This window comes from Hylobates moloch, unplaced genomic scaffold (assembly GCF_009828535.3).
Source record: "Hylobates moloch isolate HMO894 unplaced genomic scaffold, HMol_V3 SCAFFOLD_16, whole genome shotgun sequence".
In the NCBI taxonomy this organism is placed as follows: Eukaryota; Metazoa; Chordata; class Mammalia; order Primates; family Hylobatidae; genus Hylobates; species Hylobates moloch.
Genome location: NW_026652291.1, coordinates 58,115,348 through 58,132,664, shown reverse-complemented (window position 1 = coordinate 58,132,664; position 17,317 = coordinate 58,115,348). Strand labels below are relative to the sequence as shown.

Genomic DNA, 17,317 nt, shown 5'->3' with positions numbered 1-17,317 from the left:
TTTTCTTATTTATTTTTATGACCACCTGCTGCCTCTTGAAACAAATCTTAAGTGTACAGTTCAATGAGCTTTCACATAGGAAACATATCCAGACCAAGAGTAGAATATTTCCAGGTCCTCAGAAGGCTCCCCCATGCCCCTTCACAGTCAGTACTTCCCCAAGGCTACAACTATTCTGGCCTCTATCGCCACAGGTTACTTCAGAACTTTCTAGTTATTTAATGCTATTTAGGTCAACTTTTAATGCTATATTAGGTCAACTTTCAAGAAAAAGTTTTATTTGGAAATTCTTCTTATTTTGGGAGGATGCATTGAAGGCATAATTTTAGCCACTTTAAATTTTGTGAGGAGAATGTCTCTAAAACCATATTATCCATAAGAAAGATCATCAATAGAGAAGATAGAGTTGTGAAAAAAGAATAAAATGAAGAGAAAAATCGGCTGCCCCAAGTATCTTCCTTTTCTATGCACCACAAGTGAAAATCATCTCTTTAGGATGGTAAATGCAGTATAGTGACCACAAAAGTTCAAAACAAATTCAGATTTTGGATAAAGTTCAGATTTATTCAAGAATCCCAGAAGTCCATTCGATGATGGCAATGTTCTGTTTCCAGGTAACAGTTGCTTTTACACTCAGTCGTTTGGCTGTGGTGACCAACTCATCCACTTATTGGCCCTCATTCTGTTAGAACTGTTTAATGATCTGCTCTCCTTTCTTTTAATCATCCTTTCCTTACTTTCTCTCATCATCTCAGACAACGTGGCTGCCCTCCCAGGATTCTGCCTGCGGGCTTGTCCTCTAACCCACTCATGACCATCACTCTGGCAGAAGGAAGTCTCTGGGGAGACCTTAGTGGGGCTGTTTGCCTTGGTCTGCGTGTTTTCCAAAGATGGATATTGCTACTACTAGTTATGATCTAACACCTTTCAGTACTTGGGGCTGACAAGAGTTTCATAGATATCTTTTCCACATCTTTACCTAGAATCCTGTTTGGCAGGTAGGATTCCTCACATTTTGCTGTAGAGAAACAGACTAGCCAATTGCTCGAGGTCAGGTAGACGGGAGTCAGGATTTACACCTGATTCTGTCTGGCTGCAAAGCTTACTCTGACTCTGGTCAGTAGTAAAAAAGCACAGGAGTTGATGGGGAGGGATAGGTAGAGTGGAATCCTCAGCAAGGTCAGGAATGTCTTATAATGAATTTGGGTTTGAAATAGGACAGGCATGGGACACAATGCAGCTTGTTTGGGACTGAGATAAAGGAAGAAAGAAGGGGATGGTGCTGGTCAGGCAATGCTAGAGAGACCATCAGGGCTGGTCAATACCAAGCCATACCTTCTCCAGCTCCACTCACCAGAGTGAGAGAAATGGTATCTGTAGCCCAGGGGCACAGGGAAATGGCATTTTCGCATCTCAACCCCTCAGGCCTGGGCAGACTGCCAGAGTGGAGAGCCAGGGTAGCAATGAGGCAGGGGAGATCATTATCAGGAGGAAGGAAGCTCTGGCAGCTCCCACCAGCCTGTTTGTGACAAGCAGGCTCAGGGCCACGGAAGTCCCTTAAGGTCAAAGGAAATGCGATCCTGGATCTGTGGGATGAAGCTGAGACACTCCCTTTACCTATGTCTTCAGGCCAAGGGGATCTGGCCAGAGCCAGGCCCAGGGCCTAGGCTGGAAGAGCAGTGGTCTAGAGAACCGGGAGGAGCAGTTAGAGAGGAAGAGAGAGAAGTAATAAGATGCCAGAGCACCTCATAAACAATCTCTTGGCTAGAGAGATAATGACCTTCATTGCAGCCAACACAGGGTGACTGGCTCTTCAGAGCACTCATTTCTTCACGGATGAACTCTTACCTAGTTCACCTCTTGCCCCTGTAACAGTGACTTCTTTCTTGCCCAACTGGTAGAGTAGAAAGTACACTGCATTTAGAGTAAGGAGACCTAGGTTCAAGTCCAGGTTCTGCTACTAATTAGACAAGCTCTTTAATTAATTAAGCTTTCTAAAATCTAAATTTCCTCCTCCATAAAGAAGGCATACAATCCCTGTCAAGTCTATGTCACAAGGGATTAGAGGATTCACATGGAAGCTCTACACAAATATGAAGTGGCATTTATTAATATTTTTCTTTGCTTCAGGTCACCTCACTGCCACGTCAGAGCTGGGGAAGACTTCTAGTTCAGGAACAGAAACAGCTGTGTCCACAAATCCCATATGCCCCTTTTCCATTTATTTCCTCTCCTTGTCATGCTGCCCTAATGCCAGGGGGCAGGGGAGACACGTGCAAAGGCAGAGACCAGGGAACCCACAGCCCTGAGCTTGCTCTTTCTTGGGGATAAGCATCTGGGAAAACAGCAACAAAAAGATGAAAAGCCATCCCTCTAGACCTCAGCTCACCAGAGTGTCAGCTTCAGCCTCCCAGCAGAGGCTGAACCAGGAAGAGTCCCAAGAGATGAGGGCAAGAGAATGCTCTGGGTGTAGGGGAGTGGTGCGGAGGCCTGGAGAGGGAATTGAAGCTCAGCCAAAGAGCAAGGCAGTCTGGAAACCTAAAGGACTCTGTCCAAGTGCACAGGAACCAGGTGGAATTGCTGAGAGTCCTTTTTCTGGGGAGGCTTACAGGCCACTATGTAAGACTTGTTCTGTCGCTTCTCTTTGTACCTGCAGTTCGGATACTTCCCTGAGGTGAGCTCACACATGGTCAGGGACACGGGCCCGCGGCTCTGGTGGCAGTCTTTATCGCCATTCTTGCAGGCTATTTTGGGGGTCTGGCAGGTGGTGGCCACACTGGAGAAAGGCTCTTGCAGGAAGGTGTTGACGTTTTTGCACCGTTTTGTGTGCTTGTTGATGTTTTTCATGGCTGAGTTGCATGCTTGAGGGCTGGGCTGCACGTGCTGAATTTTAAACCACTGAGATGAGGTCATGCCCTTGGGCTTGGCATTGACTGGGATCTCTGCCACCCACAGCCCCAGCAGCAGAAGCAGCAGAAGGGGACAGAATCCTGCTCTGGCTGGTGCCATCTCTCTTAGGAGGAGCAGTCAGAATGGAGGGCAGGGGTCGCTGGGACAGAGGTGTTCAGTCGAGAAATTAGTCCTCCTATACCTGCTCATATGTGCTAATCACCCATCTCCCTACTCGGTTGTCTCCTTTCCTCACTTTGTGTCTCATCTCTGCCTCTTCTTCTGTGTGTCCACATCCACTGCAGCCCCAACACCAACCCTGTGGCCCCATCTCTCATCTTGTATTTCTGGTCCCTTCATTCTGTCCCTGTTGCCTGTCACTTTTTGTCCTCTCCCCTTTCCCTTAAGTCTCATCCCTTTTGTGTCTCCATGTTCCTGTGTCTGTGTCTCCTCTCCCGATTCCCATCTCGTCTGTCTTCCCATTCTTTTTCACTTTTCGCCTCCATCCCCAACATCACTCTCCCCTTTCTCCAATGCGTGTCCTCATCTCCCCTAAATCCAGTCCCTCCTTTATCCATTTTATCACTCAACCGAGTGTACTCTCAGGATCAGAACCCATCACTCCTTCTCTGTCCTCGCTCCTCCCCAGATCCTGCCACAGCCTCACCTTTGTGCTTGGTCTTCGTGCTGGGATTCCTGCTCAGTGGGCTGAGGTGGTGTCCGTGTACTCCTAGGCTGTCAGATCTCTGAGGGCCTCTTCTCACTCCTGAACTCCTTAAGAGCTGGCCTGGGCTACGCTGTGTCTGTTTGGGGGCGGGCTGGGAGCATCACTGGATCAGGAAATGAATCAGGTTCATGCCTCTCCACTTACATGTCCCAAATACGTGGACACCTAAGGATGCCTGTACCTGCCTAAGCATGTTCAGCAATGAGGAAGCTTGAATCGTCACATTCGAAGACTGTATTTGTTCCCTGGCCACATGGTTTTAATGACTCTTTAATAGAGCACCTGACCCAGGTGTCAACTGAAATCAATTTCAGGAAGAGTTGTCATTTATATCCTCTCATATACACCTCTGGCCCATGATCCTGGGAAGAGTCAATCACTGTGGTGTTAAGGGTTGCTTCTTCTCTGACCTGAGGTACAGATAGGACAGCCTAGAAAGATGCTTTGTCTGGTTCCTTGTCATCTGGAGATACTGGTTATCTTTCAGAGGAGATGGAACAGACACGAGGGAAGTGGGTGAATCATCACTGTCACGAGGCCTGGCACCATCCCCAGTAGTGAAGCCATTCCACAGTGATTCATGGGCCTCTCCAGTTCCAGGTACCAGCCAAGGCCACATGGCTTTAGCTGGAGAAGGCAGCCAACACCTCTCAATTTCACTTGTTCCCTCCCCTTTTTATTGAAAATTGCAAAACTTTAATACTGCCCAAATGTTTGTGTTTAAAATGCTGTTGGTGTTGCTGCTCTTGACATCCTGCCTTAGTGCTTCCTTCACCTTGTATGTCCTGTTCCTTGTGGTGGTTACAGCTGTGTGGAGCGTCTGGGTCAGTGCTACTCCAGGCTCTTGTGAGCTTGTAATACGACACTCAGGAGAACCGAGACACCAAGACAGAGAAGCATCACCCTCTGTGGGTGAGAAGGCCTGTAAAACTGAGATGAGTAATATTTTTGTTTTCAGAATTTACCTGTAAGTAGTAGGTAATAGAATCTTGGGCATGCTTCATTCATATGGTCAACAAACATTTATCGAGCACCTACGAAGTGTCAAGGTACTTGGGATATATCACTGAACAAAAAAGGCAAAAATGGCCAGGTATGGTGGCCCACACCTGTAATCCTAGCACTTTGGGAGGCCATGGCAGGAGGATTGCCTAAGGCCACGAGTTCAAGACCAGCCTGGGCAATGTGGTGAAACCCTGTCTCTACAAAAAATTTGAAAAATTAGCCAGGCATGGTGGTGCATGCCTGTGGTCCCAGCTACTCCAGAGGCTGAGGAGGGAGGATTGCTTGAGCTTGAGAGATAAAATCTGCAGTGAAAATCATTACACCACTGCACTCTAGCCTGGGTGACAGAGTGAGACCGTGTCTCAAAAAAGAAACAAACAAACAACAACACAAAACAAAGACAAAAGTCCCTGCCTTTGTGGAGCTTACATTCCATTGGAGAAAGACAGTAAAAAAAAAAAATGTATACTTTGCTGAAAGTGATAATTGCTAGGGAAAAAAGTAGAACAGTATAGGGGTTGGTGGTCAGTAATTTTACGTAACATCGTTGAAATCGCTGACTCTGGGGCACAGACTTGAAGACAAGAGTGAACTTGTGATTATCTGGAGGAAGAATGTTCCAAGTGAAGAGACTAGCACTACAAAAGCCCCAGAGCAGACAGATGCCTAAGGTGTTGGAGGAACAGCAGCGTGTCCAGTGTGGCTGCAGCAGGTAACCGAGAGTTCAGGGAGGGACCAGAGACCAGGTCACTGGGAAGACTTACAGACCATTTGAAGACCTGTGACTTTTACTGCAAGCACTGTAGGGAACCCTGGAAGGGTTCTAAGTAGATGAATAAAGAACTTGTCTGCTTAAAGGATTACCTGGCTGTTGTGTGGATTATAACTGTGGAGAAGTCGCACAACCCATCCTGATCATAAGGTTTGTGTTCTGGTCCAGAATTTATGATTCTGAGTCAGGAGGATGGGGAGTTTGTTCTGAGGCCAGGAGGACATTATTTTAGTAGCTGGACAGCACAGCTGTGGGTTGGGGGTCAGGATGAAGGATCTTTAGAAGAAAAAGTGGTGTTGGAGATGAGAAATGCCACTAGATGGCAAAAGAGAACCAAGAACAAGTTCACACGGCCTCTGGCTCTTCCTGGTTTGTCCTCAGCGAGGCCTTGGTTGGGGGAACAGCTGTTCACTTATTTGTTAAGGTATCCCAAGCTTTGCAGGCTGAACTTCTGGATAGAAGTTCTGGATAGAGAATTATGCCCCTGCTGCCGTAGAAACATGAATGTTAGGAGATAAAATCCACGGTTTAAACCAGGCTGTGTATCCGGCCAGTCTAGCCCTTGCAGTGGAGGCTGGGTGGAAGGCTGCAAGCTCATTTGAATGCCTAGCTGGGTCTCCTTTCTACTTCTCATTGTCCCAGAGCGGGATGTTTTCAAGCCATGATTTAAACTTCCCTCTGCACTTGTGTTTTCCTGACATTATAATTATCCTAGTTTGCTCTTCAACTCGAGTATGCTGGGCTGCGTAGAAGGCTGCCTTAGGACTGTGTGAAAGTGAAATAAACATGGCCCTACTGCCTCAGTCCAAAGGGAAAAGAGAGTAAAGTTTTAAGTTTGCACATGAAAATCGAAAATAGAGTCGAACCTGCCATATGTACAATTCAACTGAAATCTTTGTTTTGCCTCAATTATTTGGATAAGGGAGGTGATTTTGTTTGTGTGCCCAAATTATCCAGCTTCCAAGATCTGCTTCACCTTGTACTTGGTAGGCTAATTTTGCTATTTTGGCTTCACTGCATTCATGGGGCAACAGAAAAAGATGGAGGAAGGGGGACAAGTTTAGGAAGAACAAAAAGATTCAGGCATCAGGCCGGGGACTGGTTGAGGAGTTTCACAGGAGGAGAAGAAAGACTTAGAGAGAGAGAGCAAGAGCAGAGGACAAAACGGTGGGAGAGAAGACAGAAGGGAAGAAAAAGCCCCTTACACCAGCAATCTCTACCCCTACTTTCTTCTCATTCTATCGTCGAAGTCACTGCTGTTGGCCCAGCTTCTCCTTAGGCTGCTGTTGTGTGTGTGTGTTTAAGTTGGGGCGGGTGTTGTGAAAATCCCAACAGTGCCAGGTGGACCTCTGCCTGTCTTCCCCACAGGACAACAGCTGCTGCTTCCTCTCGCCTGTGCTGGGAGGGAGTGAAGGGGGAAGGGAGAGAGGAGGGCCGGGCCTGGATTGGTGCCTACCCTTCAGAGCCAAGCCTCTCTGCCTTCCGGAGTTCCACACAGCCTCTGGATACCAATGGAAAGCCCGTGAGAGTTTCCTTCCAAGCAAAAGCAGATCCAAGTTCTGTTATCCTAATTTTGTTGGTCCTTTGATAAATAAAGGTAATGGGCTCATTTTTGTAGACTGAGAAAGTGAAACATACAGCAAGTTGAGGTCAGATGTGGGACTTTCTTCAGGTCCTTGAATTCCCATGACCTTTCCTGGAACAGTTGTGGGTCAGGAGGAGGCAGCACTGACAGAAGTTTGGAATCCTTGGCTCCCAGACCAATGCGTTTAGACAAGCCAGGATGGAGAAAAGAGGAAACTGATTTGGGGGTTCACTGGGGCCTTGTCTCACAGGCCCTCCCAGCTCCCCATTTATGTACAGAGCAAAGTATCATTTCCTTAGCCTGGTAATCAGGATCTGCCACAATCGGGCAAGCCTGTCTTTCTAACTTTATCTCTGACTTTTCTCCCACTGAGTGCCTCAACCCCAGCCAGACTGGTTTCCCCCCATTTTTCAAGCATGTCTTTCATAATCCTCTTTATCTCCACTTAACTTCTAACTTCACCATGAGATCCATTTCCAAGCCAGGGTGACCCTTCAGGAAAACTTTCTCTGACCCTCCCAATTCAGAGACCTCTTTCTCACCTCTAAATTCCTACAGCATTTACTGTCTTCAGAATGTATAATTTTCTGCCTTGAATCACTGGTTATTTCTTCATATGTATGTATTATTTTTCTCTTAGACTGTTAATTCCCACAAGACGAGGACCACCTGTTACACTTCTTTTGCGCATTTCACAGTATATAGCATAATGCCTTGCATATAAGTGACCCTAACTGATTCAACTTTTAGAAGGCATTCCGTCTGCTCCTGAATGATCCCAGTCTGAGGTGGGATTGCCTCCAGCCCGCAGAGATGGTTAGCAGATGAGGAACTGACAATGCAGCTTCTAGACTTCAGCCCTGGGTTTGAGGTGATGCTATGAGAAGAAGGTTGAGATGGCTGAGGCAATCCTTCAGGTTCAAGGACAGCCCAGGAACTGTCCATGACACAGTATATTGTTTGAGCAACTTGAATTGGACAGGGCAAAAGATAATGCCAATGAGATCATGGTGAGCCCACTCAGGGCAAAATTTTGGGGTTTTCCTCAGTCATAGGGAGTCACCCTTGTACCTGCCAGCCTAGCCAGTTGTTCTATAAATGCTTACCACTGGGGAGGGCAGGGAGAGAATGTGTAAATGGTTACATGCAGAGGGTCATCTTTACAGGAAAAACAACTCAGTTATTGTTTCAATGGTGAACTATCAATACACATTTTGCTGGTGGAATCAGTATCATTACAATCAACATTTGATTAGCAAAAATATTTTGAAGTCCCAGATGTTTATCATTTTTTTAAATACATAAGATACAAGTAAGTCTGCTTTGGTTAAGAAATTTGATTAGCTAATTATTTAGACCAGAGCTTCACCACCTCGGTGTTATTTACATCTTGGTCTGGATAATTCTTTGTTATGGGAGCTGTCCTGTGAAATGTGGGATGTTCAGCAATATCCCTGGCCACAGGCCAGTAGCAATTCCTGGTTGTGACAATGTTTCCAGACATTATCCAATTGTCCCTGGAACTACTGAATTAGACACATGACCTTGAGCAAGCCACTGTCACTCTAGAACTTAGTTTTTCATCCCTAGGGTAATGCTTGTGTATGTAAAACCCAGTGTAATGGGGTAACAATCCCACTAATCTCAGGCTTACAGAGCACATGACACCATGATGAGGATGTCAGAATGGATGAAGTAATCTTATGCATCAGCACCTCTAGGATAGGATTTTAGGGAACAGATCACCAGGATTGCAGTTGGGAAGCCGAAGGCTCATCATCATTAAATCATTTAAGTCCTGAATGCTTTCCTCTATAATGTGCTGTTCAGTTTCTGTAATTGTGCGGCAGAAGTGAGTGGCATTGGGTGTGGGGAGTGAAGAGTGGTGATGGGTGGGTGGGGAATGAAGGAAGAGGAAGACCGAAAGGTATAAAAAGTCTCTTTCTATTCTCAGGGAAGCTGCAGCCTTGAGGGACCAGGGAAGAGGTGGCATGATTCAAGGCAGGGACCACAGTGTGGTTGGCTTCCTCAAAGCAAAGGCTTGAGTCAACCAGGCTCAGGCAACGCCCTGCATTGGCACCCACTCAGTGTTGTCTTGTTGAGCAGCCTGAAGAATACAGATGAGCCACCTGCCCATGTGGACTCTATCCTTACTTGCTTGACTGTGCCCACTTCCTTGGCAAGGTCTTCCCAGCAGAGGCTTTCTAAGTGGGACCTCTGGGTCGAGTCTTTCTGTGAGCTAGCACCATGGAATAGATGGGGGTGAGAAGGAGCGGTGCAGCAGCAGGGTTCCAGATAGAGGAGACAGCAGGAGATAGGGCATGGAGGAGGTGGGGGACAAGGTGGGAAGCAGGCAGGGATGCAGATGCAGTTGTACACATGGGCAGGTGCAAGATCATGGGAAGTCTTATGTCCTGTGAGATGCAGTTTGGACTATACCCTATGACAAGCTTGTCCAACCCATGGCCCGCGGGTCACATGTGGCCCAGGATGGCTTTGAATGCAGCCCAACACAAATTCGTAAGCTTTCTTAAAACATTATGAATTTTTTTTGCATGTTTTAAGCTCATCAGCTGTCATTAGTGATAGTGTATTTTACGTGTGGCCCAAGACAATTCTTCTTCCAATGTGGCCCAGGGAAGCCGAAAGATTGGGCATCCCTACCCTATGAGAAACAAGCTATTGCAGAGTTTTAGACGAAAGAAGGGACCACATTTTTTCTCTTGAAGTTGTATAAGAGATATATTTGAGTTGAGTCTTACTGGAGTTGGAGTGTGTGTGGTGTCCAGGAGATGAGAGCATTCACTGAGGAAGAAGTAAGAATGGAAGAGATGGGCTTGGGAAAAGTTTAAGATTGTCAGGGCTGTGTGACCGATGCACTCAGGCTCATATTGAAGACTCACCATGTGCCAGGCGCTGGTCTAAAAACTCTCAATATACATCTTAATGGATCCTAATACTGCCATGAGGTAAAAAATACTATCCTCATGAACAGATGAAACAAGGAAGCTTTCAGTGGTTTAGTAAACAGATAGATGGTGTGCAGCTTGTAAGCTGCAGAGGCAGGATTCAATTCCTGGTCTGTTTCACTCAAAAGCCTTGATCTTAACCACCATGCGGACTGCCTCCCCGTAGCTGGGATTGGGGAGGTGGAGGGGTCTAGGATCACTTTCAGGTTTCTTGCATAGGTAACCGGGGAAACTGAGGTAGACAACACAGGAAGAGAAACAAGTTGCGGGGAGGATGGATTCCATTTTGGACTGTAGTTTGTGCTGTCAGAAAGTGCCAGTTTAGGGGGCTCTACATGAGGAACACCAATCTGTCTCTCTGAGGCCTTATTCCCTCCTCCTGAGCTATACTGGGGGGCGTTGGAGCATTCAGCTTTCTGTGTTCTGACTCCCCTTTTCTGCTGTCCAGCAAAGGTAAAAAGGCGCTCCTAAGAGGAGGCCCCAAATCTGGAAGACACCTTGCAGACAGACAAGGCTGAGTGACCTGTGGAAGTCAAGGGCGAGGGCTAGCAGGCTCCAGGGAGCTAGCTCTTTGATTCTGATGAAAGGGAAGATGTTGATGAAAAAGATAGGAGTGTGGCCCTTTCCCCAGCATGGCAAACCACTCAGAGACCAACCATCAGTAAGAAATGGATCACACCAGGCTCTGGCATCCACAGCTTTTCATGTTCAGGTTATGCTTTCAAATCCAACCTGCCAAGTTTGAGGCTTCAGAGTCAGCATGCAGAGATTTCCAGTAGTGCTCAAACTCTGACAGGGCTTGAGGTCACAGGTGAGGGCTGTGGGTGTGACAGGAGTAAGGCTGATAGGGACTGTGGGGAGTCCACATAGAGGTCTTTGATTCTCAGCCCAGCACTTTGGTGGGAGGCCCCTGACTACATGCCCTCCTGGGCTCCCGTGAGTGGGATGACAAAGTGGCGAACGCTCTGTTCTCTGAGGGTCAGGAATAAGAAGCACTTTGTTCCTCAAAACATAACAGTGCTTTCCTACTCACCTTGCCACGAGAGCACAGGCTATGGAAGAGAGAAAACATCAAAGAAAGCCCAGGCACTTAGGAACTTTTGGCAAGGAGGTTGGAACTAAGTGTTCCAATGACACTGTAGAGGAGGAGACCAGATAGCAATGCCTCTTTCCTCCCACCCATCCAACCCCCTCAGCACAGGGGCTCATCAAACTCAGGGGACATTCCCTCCTCCCAGACTGATCTTTACCCAGAGACCTTTCTAGCCTCTCCTCATCTCTTGACTGTCTTGGCCTCAGCAAGAAGAATACACATCCCTACCCAGCTGCCTTCAGCTCCTGTCCTTCCTCCCAGCTGCCAGAGAATTGTCAGGTCAGCCTGCTCCTTCTTTCTTCTCTGCGTTTTTTACTAGCAGGAGTGCCAGGGGCGCAAGGATAATTGGGAAGAGTCTCTCACCCAAGGACCAGTTAGAGCTCTTATTCTGCAAATGCAGCTCACAGACTCTGCAGAGGCCGAGATTCTGTGGTGGACCAAGGGAGCAGGGGTGGCTGAAGGTGGCTGGCTGGCTGGGAGGCCTTGGGCAAGCATCTCCTTTTTCTGGGTCATGAGAACTTGGTTATGGGTGAGATGATCTCTAAAGTACTGTTGGGTTGGGAATGCTGGCGGCTCTGGGATGCGGCAGACAGCCACTTCAGGCCCACTGCTGCCCCCAACCACCTTAACTCTACCAGCAGGAGGAATGGCACCAGCTGTGACGCGGCTCCTTTTCCTCCAGCTTGTTCTAGGGCCAACTCTGGTCATGGACATCAAGATGCAGATTGGCAGCAGGAACTTCTATACCTTAAGCATTGACTATCCCAGGGCTAACTACCCAAAGGGTTTCCGGGGCTATTGTAACGGTCTGATGTCCTATATGCGGGGCAAGATGCAAAATTCAGATTGCCCAAAGATCCATTATATGATACATGCCCCTTGGAAGGCGATCCAGAAGTTCTGCAAGTATAGTGACAGCTTCTGTGAGAATTATAATGAATACTGCACACTCACCGAGGATTCCTTCCCCATCACGGTCTGCTCCCTGAGCCACCAACAGCCACCCACTAGCTGCTACTACAATAGCACCCTAACCAACCAGAAGCTCTACCTACTCTGCTCCCGCAAGTATGAAGCTGATCCAATAGGTATCGCTGGTCTCTATTCGGGAATTTAATTCCTGAGCCACTCCCCAACCTCTACCACCACAGGCCAGCCTGTGTCCATTTCCAACACTCTGATCCCTGTAACAAGCCTTCCTTCCTGACTTCTGAGGCAGGCAGGGTCCCCTCCCAAGAGACCAAGTGGGTGTGACAATGTCCAGGGCTTTGATCACCATGCAAAGTGGTGCTATCGTCTAGGTTCTTTCCAGCTTGTTTACCCCCTCTTCACCCCCACCTCCTCCTCATCCTCCCTCTCCCAGAGACAGTAAAACCCACCCAAGAAGTTGACTGTGTCCAGTTGGCAGTGACTGTCCACCCACTGGGCCAGATCCTAAGTCCTGGATGGAGGCCCAGGGCCTCAACTGACACCATGGCAACAGGCACCACCTCCCCATCCCCACCACCCTCCTCATCTCAGCCTCCCCCAGTTGCCTTATAATTCCCTCCACTTACCCACCTACTCAGGGGATATGGCTAGCTATAGGAACCTCCCTGAGGCCCTCAGACTCACGTTAGCCTCACTTCCCCACAACCCCCAGTTTCCAGCCTGCTTCTCTCTGTGAAATCATTGTTTCTCCCTTCATATAACTGTCCTCTCCTCCTTCCTCTTACCATGGAGCCTAGGACTGTCTCCCCCACACTCTCAACAACCTTAGTCACCCTGCCTTCCTTTTTCCAACCTCTTTTTCTTCCAGTCTTCTTACCTTGGCTCACTGGCATTTCAAGGTATCTTCTCTCACCCATTCCCCAGAGGTTCCTGCTTCCCTTCTCTTCCAGAAGCTCCTCCCAAATCCCCCAGACTCCAGAGTCTGCCCCTGACCAGACAGGGAATGAGGCAGGCCCAGCTCTAATCAAACATAAATTTCTAAAACCACATCTGAGTATGTAAGATTGGGGGTATGTAAGTATTCCCATTGGGGGAAACTGGGTGAAGGGCACACGAGACCCCTCTGTACTATTTTTTTGTAACTTCCTGTGAATCCGTAATCATTTCAAAATAAAAAGTTAACGACACACATCTGACTCTGTTGTGATTTAATTGCTTTTTCTTCAGTGCACCAGAACTCCTGCTCTTGGAATCCTGGCAGCCTCCCTCATCTGGCCATCTTCCTGAGCTACCCTTAGCAGTCAGTAAGCTCTTCTGTCCCATTTGCACCATGATGGAGGTGATGTGGGGTAAAACTTAGTGCTGGGCTGGGTGTTGAAAATAGACTCTCCCCTTACCCCAGCTCTAGAACAAATTTGTAATAGAAGTCAGGCCATCTTAGCTGGCTTCTACTTCTCCATCCAAAAAACCTGAATTGCAACAGATGAGGAAGGTGGAGGGACAGGGAAGGATCTAATATGTGATATAGTTATAGTCCATCACATAAGGAATTGCTACACCCTTTTGAGGGGTGGGAGTGGAGAGGCGAATATCAGTAATGTGTGAACACAAGTAGCAGATACTTTTACCTCCACATCTGGTTCATCTCTTTACTCCAAATATATTCTTCCATCCTGTTCTTGGAAGCAGCTGTTGAGGAGGAATACTAACTGATGGCTGGTAGGCATAAGGCTAAGCAGAGTGAAGGGTGTGTGGTTGAGAACCCACACTCCCATGCTGCCTCTTCTCCCTCTCTCTACACTAGTAGGCTCATCTGTCCCTCATAGACAGAGTTTTTGGCTGCTGCACACACAGATGTTTATTGTTTTCCAAGCTCCCTGGTGTTAAACATGCAGGGTCAGGGGGCTAGCAGACTAAGATGAAGCTCCTCTCTACTTGGTCTTCTTATCATAGGTGCCAGAACCCTTGTAACCACTCACATAGCCTGTGTTGTCAGTCATCTCTTCCCGTCCCGCAATGCCCTTGCCCTTGCCACTCTCATCAAAGCGCTCCTTGTGGGTGCCGGTGTACTTGCTGGTGTCTGTCAAACGGTCCACTGCACCCGCTGTTGTTGCTTTCTGCAAGCCAGAGGATGGATTTGAGCCCTCTTCCTTTCCTTACACTGTCATATCCCTTCCCCAAAGATGGCCAGAGATACTTAGAGGAAGTGCTTGGAGCTCTTGCTCTGCCACTGGCATGGGGTGCTGCTTTCTTAGGGCCCAGATACAGCTGTGGGCAGGAACTCTGGTAAGAGCCATTCACCAATGGGGGAGGAGAAGTGTGGTGTGGGAATGAGTGTGGCGTGTGCAGAGGGAGGGTGGGTTTTTTTGTTTCCAGAGGAGTTATTCTGACTAGGCTGCTGCCAGAGGACTTCACTCCCGCTCCTCGACCCAATATCCATTGTAGAAAGAGCTTTTAGTTCAAACGGGACAATGAAAAAAGGGAGTAGGTGAGAGGCAGCGGCCTGAGATTAAACCCTAAATAAGAACTGGAGTGGGCATCAGGTACCAAATCCTCTACACTAATGTCCTCCAAAATCTACCAAGCCCTAATTGCCTGGCTCAGATACTGGACACTTGGAAGTTAGTCTAAATCTACTATTAAAATATCCACGGACCTTGGGCAAGTCACTTCCCTTCTCTGGGCCACATTTTCCTGACTTCTGGAATGTCTAAATGATCTCTAAAGTCTGTTTCTGCCCTGTCTCTACAGTCACACAGTTGGCAGGGTTAAGGAGGGTAGACTGGAACAATGGATACTTAGGGAAGTAGGGTCAAGGGGATGAAGACTGTCACTCACAGTAGTGCCAGTGGTGGCTGGGTCCTTGCCCTCCATGAGTCCATAAATGTTCTCCAGGACTTCATCTGGACTCTTCCCTTTGAAACGCTTCTGGCCCAGTTCCTTCACTGCCTCTTTGAACTGTTGAAACGTGATGGTTCGGGCGTTCTTGGCCCTGGTCAGTTAGACAGAAATCCAGAAACTTTGGAGCATGAATGCATTACCTTCCAAAGTCCAATTCTTGCCTCACTCAGATTTGGCCTCTTTTGTCCTATCAGTGAGTGTCTTGAAGACAAAGAATAGCACACCGCCAGGTACCCTGTGGTGCTTGGTAGGCCCACTGCAAATGTTCCACCAAGTGAACCCCTCCATGGCCAACTACCTCGCAGGTTCTTCTCGCCCACACCCCCATATCTTTGGCTCCTCACTTGACTTTGCTGAACACGATGTCCACATCCGTGGAGGTGACTGTCTTGCCATCCATGATGCCACAGTCTTTGCACAGCTTGGAGAAGTTCTTGTTGTTCATTTCAGTGCCACTGCTTGATGATTCTCCAAAGGCAGCAAACCGATGGAATGTTTTTTCCGCCTCTGATGCCATGGTCAGCTAGAGGTCGGGGGGGGGGGGCAGTTGTGGGAGACACTTGGGGGTGAAGGAGGAGGAGGAGGGAGGACTGTGGAGTAATGAGGATGACCATTAAGGTAAAATCAGTCAGCAACAGGAACAGCTCCCCTCTTCCCTGTTGCTCTCTCCTCTCTCCCTCCCAGCTCCCATTGCACCTACACAACTACAGCATGTCTTCCATTCCCTGCACTGGAGATACCAGTGTGGATCCTACCTACTGAATGATCCTCTCTTTCCCCCACCTCTTTTATGTACCTTAGAGTACCTGTATGGTGGTGTGACCCTTCCCGGCCTTTGTATTTAAGTGTGTGCAGATGGGTGGGAGCTGGTTGGCTGTGGCAATGAGGAGACAGAGGGAGGAGAGGGAAGATTCTATGACCTCAGCAGTGGTTATGTGACATCACTTCTGGCCCCAGCTACAGCCTTTGCCTTCGAAGGAGGGGGCTTTTGGTCTCCCTACCTTGCATGCCGAATTGAGCAAACTGCCAACTTTCTGACCTTTTCAGATGATCACTTTTCCATCGTTTCAGCCAAGCTTACCCATCCTCTGGATCCTAGTCAAATTGCCTTCTGCGCTGTCCCACAACAGAAGCTGAGGCGAGCCCAGCGAAGGTGTTTTAGTCTGTTTGGACTGCTAGAACAAAATGTCAAACTGCGTGGCTTATAAACAGCAGACATTTATTTCTCAGGGTTCTGAAGGCTGAGAAGTCTAAGATCAAGGTGCTGGCAGATTCAGTGTTTGGTGAGAGCTGCTTTCTGGTCTATAGATGGCACCTTCTTGCTGTGTCCTCACATGGTAGAAGGGGTGAATGAGTTTCCTTGGGCCTATTTATAAGAGTATGAATCCCATTCAGAAAGGCTCTGCCCTCATAAAACTTAATCACCCCCCAAAATGCCCCATCTCCTAATGCCATGACTTTGGGAGTTAGGATTTTATTTATTTATGTATTTATTTTGAGACGGAGTCTCACTGTCTATTGCTCAGGCTGGAATGCAGTGGCAGGATCCTGGGGCACTGCAACCTCCAGTCCCAGGATTCAAGCGACTGTCATGCCTCTGCCTCCCCAGTAGCTGGGATTAGCCCAATCACTACGCCCGGCTAATTTTTGCATTTTTAGTAGAGACTGGGTTTTGCTGTGTTGGCCAGGCTGGTTTCAAACTCCTGACCTCAAGTGATCCACCTGCCTCAGCCTCCCAAAGTGCTGAGATTACAGGTGTGACCCACTGCGTCCAGCTGGGAGTTAGGATTTTAATATATGAATTTGTGGACAACATAAACATTCAGACCATAGCAGTTAATGAAAACGGATTAATGAAAACAGGCTATCATTTTTTCTAGTCTCCAGGCTCAAGTGTAGCATGGAGAATCCCACTGGCTTTAAAAGGCCAGTCGCGATAGAAACTTTAAATGGCTTCCAGTGTTGGGCCCAGCAAGCCTTGGAGTGTAACAGATGTGGGCAGGTCAGGATAAAACTGGGATAGACTGAGGGTGAGGCTCAGATTCTGAAAATCTCCAGATGAGTTTCTATGCAGGTCAAAGATGTTCCTCAGGGATTTCTCTCTTCGGCCTTTTCTCTGGCAAGAAGCACTACAGATAGATGAACCTCACGGACCCTAAAACAGAGCAACGAGACTGGTGACTTTCCTCCTTTTCCCATCTAATAATGCCACCACTTTCTATTTTTTTCTTTGTCTTACAAATCTATGCCTTTCTTTCCATTCCTATTACTTCCACCCTTATTCAAGTTCTTATCATCTCATAGTTGGATGACTACTCTGGCTTCTAAATGATCTCTTTCCTAAATCTAATTCTTCACTCCCATCCACCCATAATCCATCTCTATTACCTCCTGCCCATCAGATTAATTTTCACAAGACAGTATTTTTTATTACTCCTGCTCAAGA

The 17,317-nt window shown here is 47.7% G+C and overlaps 3 protein-coding genes across 4 annotated transcripts; 1 reads left to right on the top strand and 2 right to left on the bottom strand.

Annotated features, from left to right (window-relative positions):
• Positions 1-1,760: 1,760 nt before the first annotated feature.
• RNASE7 (ribonuclease A family member 7) lies at positions 1,761-3,637 on the bottom strand. Its single transcript, XM_032180425.2, has 2 exons — positions 3,557-3,637; positions 1,761-3,049 (listed from the first exon to the last, which is right to left on the bottom strand). Exon 2 carries the CDS (start codon positions 3,007-3,009, stop codon positions 2,539-2,541), a length of 471 nt encoding a protein of 156 aa, XP_032036316.1. The 5' UTR covers positions 3,010-3,049; positions 3,557-3,637; the 3' UTR covers positions 1,761-2,538.
• A 7,530-nt stretch (positions 3,638-11,167) lies between these two features.
• Positions 11,168-13,161, top strand: RNASE13 (ribonuclease A family member 13 (inactive)). The gene is made up of 2 exons (XM_032180424.2): positions 11,168-11,319; positions 11,679-13,161. Exon 2 carries the CDS (start codon positions 11,687-11,689, stop codon positions 12,155-12,157), a length of 471 nt encoding a protein of 156 aa, XP_032036315.1. The 5' UTR covers positions 11,168-11,319; positions 11,679-11,686; the 3' UTR covers positions 12,158-13,161.
• TPPP2 (tubulin polymerization promoting protein family member 2) lies at positions 13,162-15,799 on the bottom strand. Of its 2 annotated transcripts, XR_009210331.1 has the most exons (5): positions 15,668-15,799; positions 15,216-15,461; positions 14,809-14,962; positions 13,599-14,087; positions 13,162-13,374 (listed from the first exon to the last, which is right to left on the bottom strand). XR_009210331.1 is itself a non-coding variant. In XM_032180423.2 (4 exons), the coding sequence occupies exons 2-4, from the start codon at positions 15,386-15,388 to the stop codon at positions 13,902-13,904; spliced, it is 513 nt and encodes a 170-aa protein (XP_032036314.1). In that variant the 5' UTR covers positions 15,389-15,461; positions 15,668-15,799; the 3' UTR covers positions 13,162-13,901. The 2 variants fall into 2 exon arrangements, 1 of the variants encoding a protein (XP_032036314.1); XM_032180423.2 differs by having other exon boundaries at positions 13,162-14,087.
• Between the last annotated feature and the right edge of the window lie 1,518 nt (positions 15,800-17,317).

Excerpts from the sequence above, each read along its gene's own strand:
- RNASE7 (XM_032180425.2), bottom strand. The coding sequence starts at position 3,009 with ATGGCACCAGCCAGAGCAGGATTCTGTCCCCTTCTGCTGCTTCTGCTG.
- RNASE13 (XM_032180424.2), top strand. The coding sequence starts at position 11,687 with ATGGCACCAGCTGTGACGCGGCTCCTTTTCCTCCAGCTTGTTCTAGGG.
- TPPP2 (XM_032180423.2), bottom strand. The coding sequence starts at position 15,388 with ATGGCATCAGAGGCGGAAAAAACATTCCATCGGTTTGCTGCCTTTGGA. Across the intron at positions 14,963-15,215 it reads ATCGTGTTCAGCAAAGTCAA|GGCCAAGAACGCCCGAACCA; the intron begins GTGAGGAGCCAA and ends CTAACTGACCAG. Across the intron at positions 14,088-14,808 it reads CAGCCACCACTGGCACTACT|AAAGCAACAACAGCGGGTGC; the intron begins GTGAGTGACAGT and ends TCTGGCTTGCAG.